The 24,835-nt window shown below is 39.5% G+C and overlaps 2 protein-coding genes and 2 long non-coding RNA genes across 5 annotated transcripts in view; 3 read left to right on the top strand and 1 right to left on the bottom strand.

The window, feature by feature from the left end:
- Positions 1-13,358, top strand: part of LOC118223778 (immunoglobulin superfamily member 3-like) — a 55,730-nt gene extending 42,372 nt beyond the window's left edge. The window contains exons 3-7 of one of the 2 annotated variants that reach the window (XM_035410762.1): positions 10,106-10,456; positions 11,073-11,426; positions 11,885-11,992; positions 12,768-12,817; positions 12,983-13,358. In XM_035410762.1, the coding sequence (XP_035266653.1) occupies positions 10,106-10,456; positions 11,073-11,426; positions 11,885-11,992; positions 12,768-12,817; positions 12,983-13,111 (992 nt within the window). In that variant the 3' untranslated portion in view covers positions 13,112-13,358. The remainder of the gene's footprint in view (positions 1-10,105; positions 10,457-11,072; positions 11,427-11,884; positions 11,993-12,767; positions 12,818-12,982) is intronic. The other variant, XM_035410763.1, reaches the window with a different exon arrangement.
- On the top strand, positions 1,513-24,792 carry LOC118223792. Its single transcript, XM_035410779.1, has 6 exons — positions 1,513-1,625; positions 21,420-21,770; positions 22,417-22,770; positions 23,225-23,338; positions 24,250-24,299; positions 24,461-24,792. Exons 1-6 carry the CDS (start codon positions 1,583-1,585, stop codon positions 24,587-24,589), a joined length of 1,041 nt encoding a protein of 346 aa, XP_035266670.1. The 5' UTR covers positions 1,513-1,582; the 3' UTR covers positions 24,590-24,792.
- On the top strand, positions 16,447-17,891 carry LOC118223819. The gene is made up of 2 exons (XR_004764495.1): positions 16,447-17,112; positions 17,682-17,891. It is a non-coding gene; the product is annotated as an uncharacterized LOC118223819 (long non-coding RNA).
- On the bottom strand, positions 17,125-18,918 carry LOC118223821. Its single transcript, XR_004764497.1, has 2 exons — positions 18,620-18,918; positions 17,125-17,821 (listed from the first exon to the last, which is right to left on the bottom strand). It is a non-coding gene; the product is annotated as an uncharacterized LOC118223821 (long non-coding RNA).
- Positions 24,793-24,835: the final 43 nt, after the last annotated feature.

Below are 24,835 nucleotides of genomic sequence, written 5' to 3'. Positions count from 1 at the left end.
CCATATAGGGTCTGTCTTGGGAGACGATGTTCAGGCATCCTAATGACGTGCCCGACCCAGCGGAGTTGGCGCTGCAGCAAAGTTGCTTCCACACTGGTTGTCCGGATATGTTGGAGGATGGACGTATGAGGTATGCGGTCCTGCCAGGTGACTTTTAGCATATGCATGAGGCACTTGATGTTAAATGATTCCAGCTGGCGTATGTGATGTCGATAGGGGGTCCATGCATTGGCACCGTACAATAGGGTGGAGACACAGACTGCTTGGTAAACTGCTACCTTTGTGGACAGCTTTAGGTTGCAGCTCTCGAAGACGCGAGAGCGCAGTCTGCCATAAGAGGAGGAAGCACGATTGATTCGAGCTTGGATGTTGTGGTGTGGGGATGGCTGGTTTAAGCAGCCACACCTGCCCTGGGTCAAGCTAATTAGACCTGGCTAGTTAGATAATTGGTTATGAATTAGATAATTGGCCAGGCTAATTGGGCCCAGGAACAGGGGTGGCTGCACCTGTGCGTAGTGAGGTAATCAGTGCGCACAGGTTAAATCTGCCATCCCCACCCACACAAGGAGAGCTTCGGTCATGACTGTGTTACATCTGCTCACTTTGGCTGTAAGATCTTGCCAAACCCTCGTAAATAAATCTGGACTGTTGGAACATCATCTCCCTGTGTCTCTGTGCTGGAGGGCCCCTAGGAAAGCCACTTCAGTGGCCTGTGGCAGGCGTGTTTGCCACAGATGTCATCATCAATTTGGCAGTTTGACACACGCACACACACATAGACACACACAGATGCACAAACACACACACACACACACACACACATACACAACCACAGATACAAGAACACACACACACACACACACACACAACCATACGCACCCACACATATACACACACACGCACACAAACACACAAAATGACACGCACACACACACACACAACCACACACACACACACACACAACCACAGATACACACACACACATACACACACACACACGCAACCATATACACATACACACACACGCATGCACACACACAGACACAACCATACACACACACACAAACACATACTCCTCCATGCACACACACATATGCACACAAACACACACACACACACGCACACACACACATAAACACCCACGCACACACACATACACACACATATATTAAACCGTAGTACGAATTAAGATGCCATTTTCAATCTAAAGTTATTCTTAAAGTAACCTATTTAAAACTATGTGAGGACTTCCACATTATTGCACTGTAAATAACAACTGAATTATTATTATTATTTGACCTTTATTAAGCAGGATGGAAATAATGACAACATTGTTCTTTTGTTGCACTGAGGGTGTTTATCAGTGTATGCTTGCACCACTCTTGTGCACCCACTAATTTGCCTCATTAAACAGCCAATCAAATCTGCCCCTGACATGTCCCCTCCTACTGTTCAGTGAATGACGAGAAATTATTATCTCAAGTCCTCCTTTTATCTGTACAGTTTGAGTTTTACAGTGCAGAGGACAAACAGGGTCTCAGGCTGAAGAGAGTCTCCAGAAGAGGAGAGTTCAGACACGGTGATGCCGCCACTCTGTGTTGTTCTTGTGCTTTTCAGCAAAATCTGTAAGTGTATAATTATTATTGACTTGTCAGACAAAATAACTTTACATTGGGACTATATAGAGCTATTTATACAGAGATTGTTGTGGTTTTTAAGTGCGTATTTCACACTGCCATTTGCATTGAAATATTGCTTTCTGTCTTCCTACAGGTGGTCTGCTTGGGAATATAATTCAGCCTGACACGCTTGTGCAAGTTAAGATCAGAGACACTGTGACTCTACCATGCTTCTACTCTGTAAAACAATTTAATGTTATCAGTTGGTATAAGCAGCCTCTTGGACAGAAGATTCAGCACATAGCAAGGCATCATTACTTGAATTCTAATTTTGAATTTTTCAATGAGTTTAAAGACAGTACACGCCTCAGTGCTAAAGCAGCAAACAGGACCTTTAACCTGACTGTGTCACAAGTAGAGCCGTCGGATTCAGCCACATACCACTGCGCTCTTATGGTCAACACACAGGTCATCTTTGGAAATGGAACCACTTTAATGGTGATGGGTAAATATGAACCTAAAATGATGCTTTACAGTAGTTACAGGTTTGCAACAAAATACTTTGCTCACTGGCACAATACCAGTGAAATATTGCAGAAAAGTGTTATTTTTGGTGAATTGATACTAACCTGATCGATATGTTATAATAAAAACACATTTGATATTTGCTGTTTAAAAAGTGAATTTAAATTATCTTAGAAATAAGGATCTTTGTTTTAGGGTAGGGCTAGTAAAAGTCTGTTTTGTGTGTTTGTGTATTGGTTCAGTGTTGTGTTATGATATATTAAGGAATGTTGTTGTTTAAGACACTGCATGTTTAGCCAAACACTGTAAATTTGCCTTTGATTTTCTGAAGTTTTAATGCAACATCACAAATAGACAAATAGGCAGTTTTGCGTGCATTCGTCACAAATCCAGATTGGGAAGTTCAGCCACGACCTAGATTCAAAACTGTGGTAATTATGGTAATACTTGTAGCAAAGCATGTATCTAACGATTGAGTCCAAGCACATGTCCTGTTAAGTTTTTAATTGTTAAAATTCTTCAGGTTCAGAGTCACACAACAGGACAGTAGTACTGCAGCAGCCCGAGTCTGAGTCAGTGCAGCCAGGAGACTCTGTGACTCTGCAGTGTACAGTACACACTGAGACCTGTGCAGGAGAACACAGTGTGTACTGGTTCAGACAGGGCTCAGGACAGTCCCCTCCTGGAATCATTTACACCCATAGAACCAGGAGTGATGAGTGCCAGAGGAGCTCTGGGGCTGTGTCTCCCACACAGAGCTGTGTCTACAACTTCCCCAAGAGGAACCTCAGCCCCTCTGATGCTGGGACTTACTACTGTGCTGTGGCCACCTGTGGGGAGATCCTGTTTGGGAATGGGACCAAGCTGGAGGGTAAGCAAAATAATCGCTCACATAGTCAGCAAAAGCGGCGTCTTATTTTTGCAAGGGGAGGGCTAAATGATGTATTAAATCGTATCAACCAGTAGAGCACACAGACATCATCTGGTACAAGTGGATTATTGTCACATCTGCTAATTTATTTTTATATTGTAAGTTGTTCATTGTTATCCATTTTTATTCTCATGCAGGTAAGTTTTTTGGACAGGTGTCACTACCAATGTCTTGTTATGCTCTTATTAATATTACTTATGTAGGGTGTTATACTAAATCCTGCTTTTAAAATGTCAGGGAACAAACATCTTCCTCTTTATTGCTTGGCGGGAGGTTTGACGTTGAGTGTGATCCTAAATATTGTCCTCGCTCTGAAAATGAGAAAAAGCAGCGAGATTTGCAAAGGTAAGAGACCAAGTTATCCATGTGTGGTATATGCCAGTGTATTTTTTCAAGTTATCTTGAAATTTTTATTACATCAAATCCAACTGGTGTGTAACACACACGACCACAAAATATACACGTTATCTTAAAGAGCTTGGAGCCTGGCGATTATATAATAGACGTACTCCTCAGATACACAGTGCAGTAGTTCTTGTTGGAATGGCAACTTATGGCAAGTCTTACTGTGGTGAATATAATTTACTATATGAAAAACACTACTACCACTACTGCTACTACTGCAATGAATAATAATAATAATAATAATAATAATAATAATAATAATAATAATAATAATAATAATAATAATGAGAGGAAGAAGAGAAGAAGAAGAAGAGCTTTCTTATTTGAGTGTGCACCAACCACCAGTGATTTACATTTTAATTTTACTAAACAGGGTCTACATCAAACAGCCAAGTGTCCAGAGAAGACTTGTCAAGCAAACAGGTATAAATATTATTTTGTAAAAAAGAGATTTTTAAGAAAACTAACTACCTAACTAATGAACACAATCACAGTGTTGAATATCCTGGTAAAATGATAATCAGAATGGGAAGTAATCATATGTTTTCCTTTCAGTGTCAAGATGAAACAATGAATTACGCTGCTTTGACTTTCACCACCAAGAAACCCAAAGTGAGGACAAAGAAGAGGGAAGTGGAGAAAGAAACGGTTTACTCAGATATGAGATTTAGAGACCGCGAGTGAAGCTTTCCATAAAAAAATCTTCATTTTCAGATCTGTGATCTTCACCACAAGATTTCCTCACCAGAACTGGTAAACATTCTCAGGCGATGCATTGCCCTTGTACCCTTGAGCAAGGCTGTTAACCTGAATGACTTCAGTATATATCCAGCTCTATAAAAAGAAACGGCGTACACATATAAAATTGTGCAAGGCACTCTATGAAAGGCAAATTCTGTCCCTACCACTTTTTGTAAAATTTCGTAGTCACAAAATGCTGAGGTGTGGAAAAGTTTGGCCACTGAAGGTCAATTACAAACGACATCTTGTTGATTGTATTAGTGAAAAGAAGTTTATCCATCCATTATCTCTACCCGCCTATCCTGGGCAGGGTCACGGGGGGTGCTGGAGCCTATGCCCGGCTTTATAGATTGAAATTTGGCACATGCAAAGCCTTGGGCTCCTCGTCAGTACTTAGTAACACCTCCTTTGGCGAAAATCACAGCTTCCAAATATTCCTTGCTGCCAGTTCACAGTCTTTTCTGTTCTTGCATTAGGAATTCCCCGCTCACTGGCAGAATCCTTCTAGTTCAGAAATATTCTTATGTCTCAAATTCACTGCGTGTTTGAGGTCTCCCCACAGATTTTCAGTCGCATGCAAGTCTGACAGTGCAGGCCTTTCCAAACTTTCATCTTTCATTCATTTAAGTAGATTGGGGGTCCATTAACCTGAAGGATTTTTGGATTATTGTCATACCAACATATCTCTGCCCAGCTACGGTTTCTTCACTGAATCTGTGACATTGGCTTCTACGGTTTTGTTATTTAGTTGAATCCATTCTTCTTTCCTCCCACACAATGTTTCCTGGGGCCACTTGTTACCACACAACCCCAAAGTGTAATAGATCCACCCCCATAGTTAGCAAGGCTGTTATTTCCTGTGTACAGGGACAGAGCATGTTCATGCACTTCCTGCTGAGACGCCTGTCAGGTGTTCACAGGGGCTGATAATCTAGAGAACCAGGAGAGAGTAATGTCCTCACCCAAACTGGACGTGCTACTGTAAAGTGTTTAGTTTTGACAGCTGAACATGATTACAGTGCCCTTTGCCTGTGCAAAATTACTGACATATTACCTCCCACCATATTCAATAAAGGACATCATGCATAAACATAATTAAGATGGAAAACATTGGAATTGGAAACAGGTGGCTTGAGCTCAAATACATTTCTACATGTTTTTGAATGCACTGTTGATTTAATTTGAACATTCTGATATTTGATGCATTGAAGCACAACAGCTTCATAAATGTCACCCAGTGATTCACATTAGACTCAATAAACAAGCACACTTACTCAGTTAAGCTAAACCAACCGGTGTTTCTCTTCAGGATAACGTATATCAGCATTGTACGAGATTGTGACAGATTTTATCTTGGATCGGGGTAACTTTGATTACAAATGTGGGGGGGCCCTTTTTGTTTGGCAAACCACCACATTCTATTTCTGTTAGCAAGCTCATGCAAACTGGCATGCTGACATTCCCTGGAAGGCAAGGACAGAAAAACTAATTAAAAATGCTTAAATGTACACATTTTACATGTAAACTGATTGTTTCCCACAAACACAGCATCCCTCTCTTTGCAGTTTGCTGTGACTAAACTGCCTGTTCTCTGCTGGGTGGGCAGTGTGAGCACCAATTAATGCTAATTAACTAACTAGAAGGAGTTATTTAGTTAGCATTAATTAGCGTTAGTGAGCAATTTAGCATTAAAATTAAATAATTACAGGAGGCCCTAAGACAAATGTTATTTTGTCATTTTGCTCTGTAATGGTGACAAGGGAGGTTCACTCACATTTCCCACTCACAGCCTTATATATTCAGCTCTACACAGATCAGAGCTGGACAGGAAGACTAACCTGCTGCACAGAGCTGTGTTCACACCTCCCTCTCTCAGCACTGAAACCACACTGACGCTCCGATCAACTTCACACCTCAGACCACCTTTCCATTACAACAGACCAGAAGAGACAGCACTCGGAAACAGGACACTTACGTTAAAAAATAAAAATGCTAAAAACTTTTCTCATATTTCCAAATACAGTAAAGATTTGTCATGAAAAAAGGTCGGTATTGCTCTCTATAATTAAAGAGGGTCTTTCACTTTTTTGTTCTATATTCATTGTCATTCACGTTTTATGCTGTTGGTTTTTAGTAGCTTTACATCATCATCTCTTAAAATGTTTGTAGTTCTGACTTTTACCAGCAGGGAGCAGTGTGCACAGCATTGTAATTGCATTATTTAAAAATGATTGTGATAATTTGTGTCATTATGATTGGAAACATTTTGATTCACACCATATTGGTCTGATTGTGTTGATTTTGACATGTGCTTTATTTTAGCTTGTTTTAGCAGAATTTTCATATACTGCTTACAATGTTGTGTATTCTCAATAGAGTGCATATCGTAAAGAATAAAAAAATAAGCGACAAAACCATTTTTCAGCACAAACATCATCAGATGCATTGAAACACACCATCCTGAACATTTACCTCCTTTTCCCACCCTGGTCATGTGACCAGCTGTAGTCTCATGGGTCATAAAAGAGCTCTTGACTCATTCAGGCCCTGCAGTCTGCATAATGAATGTAAGTGCTGAGTAAGGCGTGCAGCAGAATGGATTCAAATAAAACGATCCTTGAACCATGGGGGTTTTGTATATAACTAGGTGTGAGGGTGAGGGGTGAGGGGTACGTATGTGTGTTTGTTTGTTTGTGTTTTAAATACACTTACCACCAAAGAGAGTAGCAAGTTCATTTCCATTGGGTACCAGGGGAAGGAGGCAGGTCATTGTCAGTATTTATCATAGTCCGGTAATGTTTTAGCCTTTCCTTTGAGATCATGCTAGAGATCACGCTCTGAGACCTGCTTGCTGGTCTGAGGGGGGTTTTTGCACAATGCTGGAGGTGCTGCTCTCTCTCTCTGTGGCTCAGTCTGACTCTCAGGCCACTGACTCAAAACAAAACCCCTGAGCTCTGCCTTTGTGGTTTCCTCTGCATGCACCTCTTTCATATGGTACCTGGTCCCTCCATCTCTATCTCTTTTTCTTTCTTCCTTTCTCTCTCTCTCTCTCTCTCCCTCTCTCTCTCATACTCTTACTCTCTCTCTCTCTCTCTCTCGTGTTTGTTTCCTCTGGTACTTCAGAGGGGGCAGAACTATATTTGCTCTTATGAGATAATCAGTGATTCAGTTTTGTTATGAGGAATAATTCATTCCTCAGCACTCTGATCAGAGGGCCTATCAGAAATCCATCTCAGACAGTTTGAAAGCTTTCTAATCATGGAATTTCTTTAGCCATTTTTTTCCACTCAGTTAGCGAGCCAATTTTAACAAGATGTGAGAAAATTTAAGTAATATACGGTAGACTGGTTGCAACTTCCTGATTGCAAGACTGCAAATGAAAAGTGGGGCAGGGTCCAAAGGATCATTCTTGAGGGACAATGCAAATTTATTCCAAAGGTAAGGGCAAGTAAGTTGAATAAGCAGTCACACAAGTGGATGAACAAAGTCAAAGTTCCCCCACCCCCCAAACAAACTTTAAAACACAAGAGCAGCCCTTCAGAAAAAAATATTCACTGGGACTGCGAGCGAGGCCCTTTCATAAGGCCCTGTGATCAGGCAATGGGGAGCAGCTGGCCTAATTACAATGAGCCACACCTGCCCCCCTGCCTGTGAGAAGGGCCGGTGCTGTCCATGGTCCTGCATCTATCCCAGGTTTCTAGAATACCTGGGTGCTGGAGGGACAGCACACCATCACCCTTCCTGTCACCACAACCTACACAGCTTAGATTTTAAACTCACCCTCTTTTATCGATCTGTTATCCTCCAAGGTAATTTGTGCTTTAAAACTATCAATTTTCCGAAAATGAACGGGATTGAATGGTGCCGGTCAGCCAAGAGGAACAGCGCTGCTGTAAACCATCTAAGTGACTACTAACTAACTACTAAGTGAACGTAGTCAGCTTGCTTGAAGTACATTTTCTCCTGTTGATACAGCTAGTTTGGTTTTAGCCAGCTAGCTAGCGCATAAAAAGCAGTTCGCCATGGTGCTGGTTTAACCCTGTATGTTAACTCCTGAATACATAGCCTAATGATGTGCCCCAAATCTTGCAATTTCTTGCAAATGCTTTTATGCCAATACGATGTCACAAAAGTAACATATTACTTACTATTTAATATTCACTGTTACAAGCTTGAGACAACTGAGCAATCCTCTTCTTGCATGAATCTAGCTAGCAAAAATGAAAATAATTCCTGAATTGTTCAGTTGTGATAAATATGGTTTCCATCATTTATTGAAATTATGTTTCGAAACATAATTTCTGCACAAGTTAAACACATGAGGTCAGCTAACCAAGCAGAGTACAGTAGCCTAATCACCCCCCCATATGGAAGTCGAGCTTTGTCGAACCCACATGAATCCCAGGTCACGACCAGGGCTGCGGACCCAGGTCACGTAATGTGCGAGTTGACCCATTCACACCAACTGCAAATGTGGTTTTACTTGAGTCATTGCTTTGGTGAGAAAGGGGCATTAGGTAATGGTTGCTTGCTTTCAGACCTCACCTAGCTGCCCCCTCCCCTTACTGTGACAGTAAAGCTTAACAGACTCAGGACCAAGACAGAAGCCCAGCACAGCTTTCCCCCCCTCACCACACCTCTCTGTCTCTAACAGCTTTTTCCCCTTTTCCTTTTGTTGTGAACCTAGAATAGATTTTTTCCACCACACCTTAACTCATCTTGCCTCATCCTGCACTACACTACAAACACAAACACAAACAAATACACTCACATATACACACAAGCACACACACACATATATACACAAACACAAACAAATACACATGCAGTAAGCGCACATACACACACACAAACACACACACGTGCACACACCCGCAAAGACACATGGGCAGACATGCAAACATAAATATGCAAACCCACATGAGCAAACACACAAACACACAGACACACTCATAAATACTCATGCATGCACACACATACACGTAGACAAGCACAAATATGTACATGAATGCACACGACTGTAAATGATGGCTTATGAAGCCCAGAAATGCTTGCGCTCTCGCATTCACACACACACACACACACACACACACACACACACACATGCATGCATGCACACACGCAGACACACACACACACATACACACACACACACACACACACATGCATGCACACACACGCAGACACACACACACACATACACAAGCACAAATACATACATAACCGTACACCTACATGGTAAATATTAGCTTGTGAAGCACAGAAATGCAACTCCAGCATTGCCGATGGATATGGAGCTATAGGTTCAGTGAAAGACGCACTTCTCCCTCCTGTGTGTGATTTTTTTCAATGTAAACTATTTACCATTTTATGGAGAGTTCCACATGATTACAATACATAAATAGCAACTATATATACATAACACATAATAAAGGAAATAATTGCAAGGGTTTACTTGTGTTCCTCTGTGAGTGCTCATTTGCGGACCTTTGTCACCCTATAATTTCCTTCATTGAGCAGCCAATCAAATCTGTCTTTGACATGTGACCTCCTACGGTTCAGAGATTCACTGGAAATTATTACCTCAAGTCCTCCTTTTATCTGTACAGTTTGAGTTTTACAGCGCAGAGGACAAGCAGGGTCACAGGCAGAGGAGAGTCTCCAGAAGAGGAGAGTTCAGACACGGTGATGCCACCACTCTGTGCGATTCTTCTGCTTTTCAGCAAAGTCTGTAAGTGTGTACCTGTTATTAACTTATCAGTTAAAATAATTTTACACTAAGACTGTATAGAGCCATGGCTACAGAGATTGATGGATTTCTTTAGTTTTTTTTTTTTTTTTCACTTTCAGTGAAGTTGAAATATTACTTTTGGATGTATTCCAGATGGTCTGCTTGGGAATATAGTTCAGCCTGACGTGCTGGTGAGAGCCCAGCTTGGAGACACTGTGACTCTCCCATGTTTCCATCCTTCCAAGCAAGTGACATGTGTCAGCTGGTTGAAGCAACCTCTTGGGCTGAAGCCTCAGCTTGTAGCGATAGTGTCGAAATATCAACCTAATGCTACATTTTTCAATGAGTTTAAAAACAGTAAACGCCTCATTGTTAATGCAGAAAAGGAAAGCTTTAACCTGACTGTGTCACAAGTAGAGCCATCAGATTCAGCCACGTACTACTGCACTGTTGTGCACTTCATGAAGATGAGCTTTGGAGAAGGAACTACTTTAATGGTGATGGGTAAATATGAACCTTAGTTCATGCGTTGCACATGTTTTTTCATGCACATGTTTTCAACAATATACTTTGCACACAGACATATTACCAGTGAAATATTATGCCAAAGTGATATTTTGGTACATTGATAGACTCTCCTGATCAATATTTTATTATGAATTTGCGTTTTGCTTTTTTAAGGGGGAAATTAAATTATCCTAAGAAAGCAGATTTTTCTTTCAGGGCATGGTCATTTAAACACTGCTTTGTGAGTTCATGTATTGGCTAAGTGTTAAGAAACTGAGATATGTTAAGGCTTGGTTATTGCTGAACATATTGCAAGCCGAACATGCTCAATTTGCCTTATTATTTTTCTAAAGTCATTGATAAAAAGTCACAAATAGACTTTTTCACATTTTATGGATGGGCAATTAAGGCTAATTGGTATTTGAAAATATGCACACATTTTTCATCAATGCAGATTGGGAAGTTCAGCCAAAATAACCAAAACTTGCCAAAATATAATGTTTCTAAAGAAAAAAATACCTAAATTTATTTGTGAATTACAGTAATAGTAAACGATGATTGAATCCAAGCATATGTCTAGTAATATTTTTAATTATAAAACAAATTTCTTCAGGTTCAAAGTTAAACAACAGGTCAGTAGTACTACAGCAGCCCGAGTCTGAGTCATTGCAGCCAGGAGACTCTGTGACTCTGCAGTGTACAGTACACACTGAGACCTGTGCAGGAGAACACAGTGTGTACTGGTTCAGACAGGACTCAGGAGAGTCCCCTCCAGGAATCATTTACACCCATGGAACCAGGAGTGATGAGTGCCAGAGGAGCTCTGGGGCTGTGTCTCCCACACAGAGCTGTGTCTACAACTTCCCCAAGAGGAACCTCAGCCCCTCTGATGCTGGGACTTACTACTGTGCTGTGGCCACCTGTGGGGAGATCCTGTTTGGGAATGGGATCAAGCTAGACTTTAAAGGTAAGCAAAAAAACAATGACATAATAAATGCACTGTCTTAGTGCATTCAGTTTCGAAAAGGTTTGTGCATTAATTGTTGCGATGCTAGTGCTAAAATATTTTAAAAATAATTTCAACCAGTAGAACTTCATGCAGAATTCATCTGATATTATTGTGTGATTACTTTACCTTAGCAATTTTATTTTTATGTTGCAAGCTGTTAATTGCTTGCTTTCTGTTATTCTCATCCAGATCATTTGACAACCCCTTTGAAGAGTAGGTTTTTCGGAATGTTTTGTTCACAATTCTTTGTCAGTGTTCTAGAACTCCATTGCTTTCAATTACCAGCAGTGATTGTTACATCAGCATTAGAATGTTCAGTTAAGAACATCCTAATCATGCATTTGCAATCTCACTGCTTAAAAGTCTAATATTACTCTTGAAGGGTGCTAAAATAAATCTTGTTTTTAAACTGCCAGGAAAAGAACATCTGTCTCTTTATTGCTTGGTGGGGGCTTTGACGTTGAGTGTGATCCTGAATATTGTCCTCGCTCTGAACAGGAGAAAGAGCTGTGAGAAGTACAAAGGTAAGAGACCAGGTTTAATTGTGTGGTATGTGTCAATCAAATGTTTGTTAAATCAAATCAGACACGTATGAAACATACAAAATACTCAATAATAATGGGTGCGGCACCAAACAAAAAATGTGAATTGTGAAAATATGCTCAAATGTTACTGTAAAGTAAGTTTCAAAATCTGACAACAATTTTGTCATCTGTACATAAGGCCATTTCATTAATAGCATGTAGGTAGCAATGGGCATATGAGTTTTACAGAACAGTCTGTCTGAAAAGTTCTGTAAATCAAGATGAAGTAAAGTTCCTCCATTGGTGCAGATGTCTGTCTACTTTCCGGTATGAGAAAATTATGTACACATATCACACGTAAAAGCAAGCCAAATCTGACATTATTTTATTCAACTTTAGCATCTGATATTCGCCCAAATAATAGATTTTGGTTGTAGTTTTTATGTATTTGTGTTTGGTACCCAAACAAATTAAAATATTTCTAAAGCGATATGTAATCTCCACTGGGGCCAACCCTGATTCCCTGGAGATTATATCATAGATGTACTCCTCTGATACATTTCTCCTCAGAGCAGCAACTTATATTCCTGAGCTGAATGCAAATGACTACATGAAAGACACTACTACTGCTACTACTACAAATAATAATACTAAGAATAATAATAAGAAGAAGACATAGTTTTCCTATTCGATTGAACACCATTGAAAATCACTGGATAAATGTATTATTTTCATGCAACCACCAGTGGTTTATGTTTTTATTTTACTCAAACAGGAGCTGCATCAAACAACCCAGTGCCGGGAGAAGACTTGTCGAGCAGACAGGTACAAATATTATGCTGAGAAGGAAATGAATTACTGTAAATGACTAACTAACTAATAACTAACTAAACTAAACTAAATCCATTTCTGTGGTGAATGTTCTGCTAAATTATTATAAAACTGAAGTGTAATCATACTGTATGTGGTGTGTAACGCTTTTTCTTTTAGTGTCAAGATGAAGCAATGAATTACGCTGCTTTGACTTTCAACACCAAGAAACCCAAAGTGAAGAGGAACAAGAGGGAAGTGGAGAGAGAAACAGTTTACTCAGACATGAGATTTAGAGACCGCGAGTGAAGCTTTCCATAAAAATTCATCTTTGTCACAAGAATAATCAAACTCCCTCTTCCCTCACTAGAGTTGGTGAACATCATACTATGTGGCTTTAAATTATACAAACTTACAGGATTTTCCTTTTCTAAACCAAGAGCCTCTTTTCTAATTTAATGGGAACCAACATTAATTGGTCCAAAATAAAACTTTTCTGTTTTAAAAGATATTGTTTCAAGAAATATTTGTGAACCACTGAATAAACTATAAACTGCAAATTACTGAAGAATTACCTATGCAAAAATCCAGTTAAAATTTACATTTCTCATTTTAGTGTGGAGAAGTTGAAAATGAAATGGCAAAATGAAATTGCCAGTGCATTTGTCCTGCTTGTAGTAGTAACTGTGCCATGATCCTAAAGAAAATACCAAACTGGAAGAAGAAACAGTACATATTTTAAGAGACCAGACCATAAACATTTATTAAAATATAAACCACGAGAAAACGCGACTGCTTTCCCTGCAGCGGTACTGGATGGCTGTCAGACATTTGCTAATTTTATTTTGGAAGTTGATCCCTCATTGTCATTTTCATGGAGCTCAATTATCTTGTTCCTCTCTCGGGTTAGGCTCTGAAAATGATACTTAAAGATGTTAAATTAAATTGCTTCTTAAAATGTCCACAACTGATGAAGAAATCATGTGATGTGAGCATGTTATCAAAGTTTATATCCTGAAAAAGAGAAAAAGCTGTGAGAATTGCAAAGGTGAGAGGCCTTGTGTATTTAATCTGTCATGTCGTTCCACAACTTATTTAACCATAAAATAACTATTTATTTTACATTCATACAGTCTCTGGTATAATATCTTTATAACTGTATATCTAAAATAGCACACTAATGCTCCCTGGGATACAAACACTCCCAGGTGGACAGTAAATTCAGCCATTTGTTTTTGTTTTAATTCTGAGGTGTAGAAGCATGTGTGATTATAAGTGGGCATGTTATTATCAGGCCATCATCAAACTCAAATTAAAATAATGGTTAGTGTTTCCCAATCCACATTTTTCACATTGGCTACTTAATAACATATATCAGACAGTGAGCATATATGAATCTGATACATTTCTATCAGAATGCATCTTATGAATTCTATCATTTAAAGTCTTAAAGATAAGGAGACGGCATGTCGAGATATGTCTGCACATTCACACCAGGGCTGGATCTGGCATAAATACCAATATGTGTCTGCCACTGCTTAGACAAGGAAAACATTGCTGTGAATTTAGGTATGCTCTAGAATGCTTTATAACAGCTGGACATTCTTTCTGAAGACTAGGCCTCTTGCTAGCAGAGCCCTCCCTGTACCTTCAGTAACCAAAGCACTTCCTGTATGCACAGCGACAGCTTTCTTGTGTTCTCACTTACTGATGCTGTGCTGCACGTTTTAGAACAACTTGTTCAGACAGAATGACTCAGTGGCAGATTCCTTCCTGTGTACAGGGACAGAGCATGATCAGACTCTCACATGTTCATGCACTTCCTGCTGAGAAGCCTGTCAGGTGTTCACAGGGGCCAATAATCCAGAGAACAAGGAGAGAGTAATGCCCTTACCCAGGCTGTAGTTGTTACTGTGACAGCTGTTTAAGTTTTGACAGCTGAACACGGTTAGGTCAATCATATTTATGCATTATATTCTTCATTGAATGCATTGATTAAAATGGCATACATTGGAATTGCATGGAATTTAAGCACAAACAAATTTCTACATGTTTTTGAATGTACTCAGGATTGATTTTGCATTTCATTTGATGCACTGTAGCATAACATCTTCATAAACGTAACCCACTGAAACTTATCAGAACTTATAACCAAGTAAACACATTCACTTAAGCTAGTCCAACTGCTGTTTTATCTCAAGATGGCTTATCTTAGCATTATAAGAAATTGTGATTTTTTTGCCTGGCATTCCTTACATTTGATCCCAAATGTGTGGAACAAATATTTTTTTGAAAAACTGCCACAATAGTTCACAGGTGACAGTAAAATAAAAAAAGGCAGGCACTCAGTGTAACACGGACAGATACTGTTGGTTGATATGCTTCCTGCACACAGTTCACTGCGCTGCTTATTGTTTCTGAAAGCTATTGCACACGGCATTACCAGTAAAATGTGTTTGTTTGTTTCAAACTGCTCTGTTGTGGTGACAGGGGAGGTCCAGTTATTTTCCACTCACAGCCTTATACATTCAGCTCTACACACACCAGAGCTGCACAGGAAGACTGACCTGCTGCACAGAGCTGTATTCACACCTTCCTCTCTCAACGCTGAACCCACACTGATGTTCCGAACAACTTCACACCTCAGACCACCTTTCCATTACAACAACAAAAAAAACAGTGCACTTACATTTCACAATAAAAATACTAATCTATATCTGTCCCGAAGTTTCAGTTTAGTACCTAAATTGCAGCGACCAATGGTCAGTATTGCACACTATAATTAAAATGATTTTCTATTACAGAATGTATTCATCGTCAATCACGTTTAATGCTGAGGCTTTAAAGTTTCATTATGATCCACTGCAACATCATCATGACCTCCTTTCAAAATGTGTGTAATTCAGAGTTTTACCAGTAGGGAGCAGCACATCATAGAAATGTATAATGTAATTTCATCCATATTATGGTGATGTTAAATTATGGTTTAAAGACCTAAAAGTTTTAATATTCACACCATATTGGTCTGATTGCGCTTATTCGGGTGTATATTTAGATTCATGGGTGCACACATTTTTCTGTCATTTTTGAAATATTACTCACAATGTCCAATATCATTGTGCATAAAATGTTCGATAAAGTGCTTATAAAAAAAGATTTAAATATACTCAATAAGTAACAAAAAATGAAAAAATACTGAAGTGAAGCCATGGTGATGTTCACCTCAAACATCATCAGATGTATTGAAACACAGCATCTGGATCACTTCCCTCCTTGTCCAGCCCTGATGATGCATTTCATGGTCATACGACCAACTGTAGTCTCATGGGTCATGAAAGAGCTCTTGACTCATTCAGGCCCTGCAGTCTGCATAATGAATGTGTATGCCGAGTAAGGCGTGCAGCAGAATGGATTCAAATGAAACGATCCTTAAACCATGGGGGTTTTGTATATAACTAGGTGTGAGGGTGAGGGGTGAGGGTTAAGTATGTGTGTTTGTTTATTTGTCTTTTAAATACACTTACCACCAAAGACAGTAGCAAGTTCATTTCCATTGGGTACTGGGGGAAGGAGGCAGGTCATTGTCAGTATTTATCATAGTCCGGTAATGTTTTAGTTTCCTGTTTATGACGCCTTTCCTTTGAGATCATGCTCTGAGACCTGCTTGCTGGTCTGAGGGGGGTTTTTGCACAATGCTGGAGGTGCTGCTCTCTCTCTGTGGCTCAGTCTGACTCTCAGGCCACTGACTCAAAACAAAACCCCTGTGCTCTGCCTTTGTGGTTTCCTCTGCACGCACCCCTTTCATAGGTTACCTGGTCCCTCCATCTCGGTCTCTCTCTCCTTCTTCCTTTCTCTCTCTCTCTCCCTCTCTCTCTCTCTCTCTCTCGTGTTTGTCTCCTCTGGTACTTCAGAGGGGGCAGAACTATATTTGCCCTTTTGAGATAATCAGTGATTCAGTTTTGTTATGAGGAATAATTCATTCCTCAGCACTCTTATCAGAGGGCCTATCAGAAATCCATCTCAGACAGTTTGAAAGCTTTCTAATCATGGACGTTCTTTAGCCATTTTTTTTTTCACTGAGCTAGCGAGCCAATTTTAACAAGATGTGAGCAAATTTAAGTAATATACTGTAGACTGGGTGCAACGTCTTGATTGCAAGTGTAACAAGTGTTTCAATACTAATACCGTTACTAGAATGGATAAAATCAGGTAAGTATGGACCAGATCAGAAGACAACAGATTTGACTCGAGAGAGAGATGGTTTGCACATCAAAAATGAAGCACACGGAAGCAGGATCTATATTTCAAAGGTAAGAGGATGATTTTTTAAAATTAAATTTTCCCTTTTTGGTTCTCTGTACCTTTCGTTTTTATTACAAAGTAGAAAGCATTAAACAACAACAGTACACATATATACAAAATGGGAAAAGAAAAAAATTCAAGTTGGTCCCAAGACCTTTTACTTTGTGTCTGTATTTATATTTTCTCTGGTTCCACTCATTTTAGACTATTTCCCATTTTTATACCTTAACCATACTTTTAGTATTTCTTTGATGTGTTTTGGTCTATCCCTATTATTAGTTATTTGGATCTAGTATAATTTGTCACTAATTAGACTTCAGGACTTTTATTTTGGAACCAGGACTTATTTTGAAACCAAAACCCTTATGTAGTACTATTGAAAATACCTATGTAAAGGAAACTTATCACACTATAACACCAAAACACTTTTATAAAACACTAACTGTGCAAATCAGTTTAGTCCGTGTAGTTGTTGGACCACTTGTTGTTGAGTTCCAGTTTGTAGAATTTAAACACTTGTCCTACCCACCGTTGTAGAAGGCACAATTTAACTCTTTCCTTCACTTTAAAATTGCAGGTCGATCACATGGGTGGCTCGCCAGTCCGCGCGCCGCTGTAGCTCTCCAGGGAAGGCAAGCAGGGGCAGAGGAATCCAGGATCCAGCACAGCAGTTCAAATCGAACAACAAAAAACCAATACACACAAAAAAAACCCGGCCTTGCAACACAAAGCCAGAAGACTCATCAGTAGTCTGTACACTCTGTTAAATAAACTTGGTGAAAGCCCATATCAATTGTCAATCTGTTTTCATTCTGTCAGCATATCTAGATTCCGATTAACTGGAAGTAGAATTAGCCACCATTAGCTCACTCAATTCACTACTCATATCTTGCAGTGCTTTCCAAGCTCACCCACTGACGTTTCCTCGCAGCACTAGCTAGCCAGCTAGTTAGTTACGTTAGCTTTCTAACAAAAGGTACCACGACATACACTCGTTTTAAATAACGTTAAACAAAGAGTACGCCGATGTGGCTTTGATATGCGATTACACAGGGGATACACTTTCAGAACGCAACCGGAGAATTCTCAGATGCCCTTATTCTAGCTAACTTTAGCTAGATAGCCGCCTTGCAAAGATAGCTAGCAGCAAGTTAGCGTTACATCACATTGTCCCCGCTTCAATATATTTTCAGCTTGCTATGTGGCGAACTGCCTGGTTCGTGTCCACCACCGTCACAAAGCAGGAAACAGCACTGCTGTTAGCCCGGCCTACCCCCCACACATCAATTATACACATCTGCTTGTTTAGCCGCGAGTTGCTATAGCTACCCAATTTAGCTAGCTACTACTACCAGAGTTTTAAATCACATGAAGCTAGCTACTTAGCGACCTTCATTTTCGGGTTTTTTTTTTTTGTATTACAACTTCGTTTAACATTATCGTTTCTGAACACACCCAAGCTAACTGATACTACGGCAGTGAAATAAGATAGATAGTCTTAGAATGGGGACTCACCAAGGGAATATGTTCAAAGTTGTTCAAAGTTCAGTTTTCAACGATATTTATGGCGAATGCAGAAAATTCTCTTTCACGCGATCGTTGCCCAGGGCGATAGAAGAACGTTGCAAATCTTCGTTATTTCTTTATAAATCTCTGATTCTTTTCAAGTTACTGTCACACCTCAATAAAATATCTGCAATTGTATCCTAAATTCACTTGTAATTCACTTCGAATTAGCTTAATCTGTTCAGAGAAATTTTCGCAATTTTCAGGCCATTTTGGCCACAGGAAGTTAGGGCGGGCTTGTCATCTGACTGACCAATCAACAAATTTACAACAAGTATCGTTATCCTCATTGGTTGACAATTCCTTCTATCAACTTATCTTTCTGCTCATAAAGAAAATGTATTTTTCCTTATTAGATATATTTTTCTTTTGTCTCTATTTCGAATGATAATTTACTTACTTGCTACTGGTTATTTACAAATTTTCTTTGTTTCACTATCTATTCAATTTGTGTCTTGAAACCCTGGGTTACACAAGACTGTGAATGAAAAGTGGGGCAGGGTCCAAAGGATCATTCTTGAGGGACAATGCAAATTTATTCCAAAGGTAAGGGCAAGTAAGTTGAATAAGCAGTCACACAAGTGGATGAACAAAGTCAACGTTCCCCCACCCCCCAAACAAACTTTAAAACACAAGCGCAATCCTTCAGAAAATATATTCTCTGGGACTGCGAGCGAGGCCCTTTCATAAGGCCCTGTGATCAGGCAATGGGGAGCAGCTGGCCTAATTACAATGAGCCACACCTGCCCCCCTGCCTGTGAGAAGGGCCGGTGCTGTCCATGGTCCTGCAGCTCTCCCAGGTTGCTGGAATACATTACATTACATTACATTACAGGCATTTAGCAGACGCTCTTATCCAGAGCGACTTACACAACTTTTACATTGTATCCATTTATACAGCTGGATATATACTGAAGCAATTCCGGTTAAGTACCTTGCTCAAGGGTACAACGGCAGTGTCCTTACCCGGGAATCGAACATGCGACCTTTCGGTTACAAGCCCAGTTCCTTACCCACTGTGCTACACTCCAATACCTGGGTGCTGGAGGGACAGCAGACCATCACCGTTCCTGACACCACAACCTGCACAGCTTAGACTTTAAACTCACCCTCTTTTATCGATCTGTTATCCTCCGAGGTAATTTGTGCATTAAAATGATCAATTTCCCGAAAATGAACGGGATTGAATGGTGCCGGTCAGCCAAGAGTAACAGCGTGGCTGTAAACCATCTAACTACTAAGTGAACGTAGTCAGCTTGCTTGAAGTACATTTTCTCCTGTTGATACAGCTAGTTTTTAGGTTTTAGCCAGCAAGCTAGCGCATAAAAAGCAGTTCGCCATGGTGCTGGTTCAACCCCGCATGTTAACTCCTGAATACATAGCCGAATGACGTGCCCCAAATCTTGCAATTTCTTGCAAATGCTTTTATGCCAATACGATGTCACAAAAGTAACATATTACTTATTTAATATTCACTGTTACAGGCTTGATACAACCCCCCCCCCCCCCCTTACCGTGACAGTAAAGCTTAACAGACTCAGGACCAAGACAGAAGCCCAGCACAGCTCCGCCCCCGCCCCCCCCAACCACACCTCTCTGCCTCTACAACAGCTTTTTCCCCTTTTCCTTTTGTTGTGAACCTAAAATAGATTTTTTCCACCAGACCTTACCTCATCTTGCCTCATCCTGCACTACACTACAAACACAAACACAAACAAATACACTCACATATACAAACAAGCACACAAGCACACACACCCATACATACACAAACACAAACAAATAAACATACAGTAAGCGCACATACACACACACACACAAACACACACACGTGCACACACCCGCAGACACATGGACAGACATGCAAACATAAATATGCAAACCCACATGAGCAAACACACATGCATGCACACAAGCACAAACATGTACATGAATGCACACAACTGTAAATGATGGCTTATGAAGCACAGAAATGCTTGCGCTCTCGCATTCACACACACACACACACACACAAACACACACACACGCATGCATGCACACACACACAGACACACACACACACATACACAAGCACAAATACATACATAACCGTACACCTACATGGTAAATATTAGCTTGTGAAGCACAGAAATGCAACTCCAGCATTGCCGATGGATATGGAGCTATAGGTTCAGTGAAAGACGCACTTCTCCCTCCTGTGTGTGATTTTTTTCAATGTAAACTATTTACCATTTTATTGAGAGTTCCACATGATTACAATACATAAATAACAACTGTATATACATAACACATAAAAAAGGGAATAATTGCAAGGGTTTTCTTGTGTTCCTCTGTGAGTGCTCATTTGCGGACCTTTGTCACCCTATAATTTCCTTCATTGAGCAGCCAATCAAATCTGTCTTTGACATGTGACCTCCTACGGTTCAGAGATTCACTGGAAATGATTACCTCAAGTCCTCCTTTTATCTGTACAGTTTGAGTTTTACAGCGCAGAGGACAAGCAGGGTCACAGGCAGAGGCGAGTCTCCAGAAGAGGAGAGTTCAGACACGGTGATGCCACCACTCTGTGCGGTTCTTGTGCTTTTCAGCAAAGTCTGTAAGTGTGTACCTGTTATTAACTTATCAGTTAAAATAATTTTACACTAAGACTGTATAGAGCCATGGCTACAGAGATTGATGGATTTTTTCTTTAGTTTTTTTTTTTTTCACTTTCAGTGAAGTTGAAATATTACTTTTGGTTGTATTCCAGATGGTCTGCTTGGGAATATAATTCAGCCTGACGCGCTGGTGAGAGCTCAGCTTGGAGACACTGTGACTCTCCCATGTTTCCATCCTACCATCGATGTGTCCCATGTCAGCTGGTTAAAACAACCTCTTGGGCTGAAGCCTCAGCTTGTGGCAATAGTGTCGAAATATCAATTAAATGCTACATTTTTCAATGAGTTTCAAAACAGTAAACGTTTCACTGCTGAAGCAACAACGGAGAGTGTTCGCCTGACCGTGTCACAAATAGAGCCATCGGATTCAGCCACATACTACTGCGCTATTACAGTCTTCAGAGAGATCAGCTTTGGAAATGGAACTACTTTAATGGTGATGGGTAAATATGAACCTTAGTTCATGCGTTGCACATGTTTTTTCATGCACATGTTTCAACAATATACTTTGCACACAGACATATTAACAGTGAAATATTATGCCAAAGTGATATTTTTGTACATTGATAAACTCTCCTGATCAATATTTTATTATGAATTTGCGTTTTGCTTTTTTAAGTGGGAAGTTAAAAAAATTTAATTTAGTAGTGAATTGAAAAAAAATTTAAATTATCCTAAGAAAGCAGATATTTCTTTTAGGGCATGGTCATTTAAACTCTGCTTTGTGTGTTCATGTATTGACCAAGTATTAAGAAAGTATATGTTAAGGTTAGTTATTACTTAAAATATTGCATGCTAAGCCAAACATGCTCAATTTGCCTTATTATTTTTCTAAAGTCATTGATAAAAAGTCACAAATAGACTTTTTCACATTTTATGGATGGGCAAATAAGGCTAATTGATATTTGAAAATATGCACATTTTTCATCAATGCAGATTGGGAAGTTCAGCAATGACCAAAACTTGACAAAAAATAATGTTTCTACAGAATAAATATCTCCTTGTATTTGTGAATTACAGTAACAGTAAATGATGATTGAATCCATGCATATGTCTAGTAATATTTTTAATTATAACAAATTTCTTCAGGTTCGAAGTCAAACAACAGGACAGTAGTATTGCAGCAGCCCGAGTCTGAGTCAGTGCAGCCTGGAGACTCTGCGACTCTGCAGTGTACAGTATACACTGAGACCTGTGCAGGAGAACATAGTGTGTACTGGTTCAGACAGGGCTCAGGAGAGTCCCGTCCAGGAATCATTTACACCCATGGAACCAGGAGTGATGAGTGCCAGAGGAGCTCTGGGGCTGTGTCTCCCTCACAAAACTGTACCTACAACTTCCCCAAGAAGAACCTCAGCCCCTCTGATGCTGGGACTTACTACTGTGCTGTGGACACCTGTGGGGAGATCCTGTTTGGAAATGGGACCAAGCTAGACTTTAAAGGTAAGCAAAAAAAAACAATGACATAGTAAATGCACTGTCTTAGTGCATTCAGTTTCGAAAAGGTTTGTGCATTTATTTTTGCGAGGCTAGGGCTAAAAGATTTTTTAAATAATTTCAACCAGTAGAACTTCATGCAGAATTCATCTGATATTACTGTGTGATTACTTTACGTTAGCAATTTTATTTTTATGTTGCAAGTTGTTAATTGCTTGCTTTCTGTTATTCTCATCCAGATCATTTGACTACCCCTTTGAAGAGTAGGTTTTTCGGAATGTTTTGTTCAAAATTCTTTGTCAGTGTTCTAGAACTCCATTGCTTTCAATTACCAGCAGTGATTGTTACATCGGCATTAGAATGTTCAGTTAAGAACATCCTAATCATGCATTTGCGATCTCACTGCTTAAAAGTCTAATATTACTCTTGAAGGATGCTAAAATAAATCTTGTTTTTAAAGTGCCAGGAAAAGAACATCTGTCTCTTTATTGCTTGGCGGGAGCTTTGACGTTGAGTGTGATCCTGAATATTGTCCTCGCTCTGAACAGGAGAAAGAGCTGTGAGAAGTACAAAGGTAAGAGATCAGGTTTAATTGTGTGGTATGTGTCAATCAAATGTTTGGTAAATCAAATCAAATGAGTATGAAACATACAAAATCATAAAAATACTCACTACCTTAATGGGTGTGGCACGAAACAAAATATTTGAATTGTGAAAATATGCTCAAATGTTAGTGTAAAGTAGTGAAGTTTCAAAATCAGACGACAATTTTGTCATCTGCGCATAAGGCCATTTCATATATAGCATGCAGCTATGGGCATATACAGCATCTGAACAGTTCTGTAAATCAAGTAAAGTTCCTCCATTGGTGCAGATGTCTGTCTACTTTCCGGTATGAGCACATTTATGTACACATATCATACGTAAAAGCAAGCCAAATCTGACATTATTTTATTCAACTTTAGCATCTGATATTCACCCAAATAATAGATTTTGGTTGTAGTTTTTATGTATTTGTGTTTGGTACCCAGCTGGCACTAAGTAAATTATAGGCACAACAGCTGTGATGTGACAAATCCTCGATTATGAAAATAAAAGTGCTCTTGAGCAAAAGTCAGTAAAAAGCAGTAAAAGAGAACGCAGAGTAAGCAGAATTTTCTGGCCTCAAAACAAATTAAAATATTTTTAAAGCGATATGTAATCTCCACTGGGGCCAACCCTGATTCCCTGGAGATTATATCATAGATATACTCCTCTGATACATTTCTCCTCAGAGCAGCAACTTATATTCCTGAGCTGAATGCAAATGACTACATGAAAGACACTACTACTGCTACTACTACAAATAATAACACTAATACTAAGAATAATAATAAGAAGAAGACGTAGTTTTCCTATTCGATTGTACACCATTGAAAATCACTGGATAAATGTATTATTTTCAGGCAACCACCAGTGGTTTATGTTTTTATTTTACTCAAACAGGACCTGCATCAAACAACCCAGTGCCGGGAGAAGACTTGTCGAGTAGACAGGTACAAATATTATGCTGAGAAGGAAATGAATTTAAATGACTAACTAACTAATAACTAACTAAACTAAACTAAATCCATTTCTGTGGTGAATGTTCTGCTAAATTATTATAAAACTGAAGTGTAATCATACTGTATGTGGTGTGTAACGCTTTTTCTTTTAGTGTCAAGATGAAGCAATGAATTACGCTGCTTTGACTTTCACCACCAAGAAACCCAAAGTGAGGAGGAACAAGAGGGAAGTGGAGAGAGAAACAGTTTACTCAGATATGAGATTTAGAGACCGCGAGTGAAGCTTTCCATAAAAATTCATCTTTGTCACAAGAATAATCAAACTCCCTCTTCTCTCACTAGAGTTGGTGAACATCATACTATGTGGCTTTAAATTATACAAACTTACAGGATTTTCCTTTTCTAAACCAAGAGCCTCTTTTCTAATTTAAACATGGGAACCAACATTAATTGTTGCAAAATAAAACTTTTCTGTTTTAAAAGATATTGTTTCAAGAAATATTTGTGAACCACTGAATAAACTATAA

This window comes from Anguilla anguilla, chromosome 3 (assembly GCF_013347855.1).
Source record: "Anguilla anguilla isolate fAngAng1 chromosome 3, fAngAng1.pri, whole genome shotgun sequence".
Lineage (NCBI taxonomy): Eukaryota > Metazoa > Chordata > Actinopteri > Anguilliformes > Anguillidae > Anguilla > Anguilla anguilla.
Note: the sequence above shows the minus strand (reverse complement) of the source record. Positions and strands in the feature narration are given on the sequence as shown.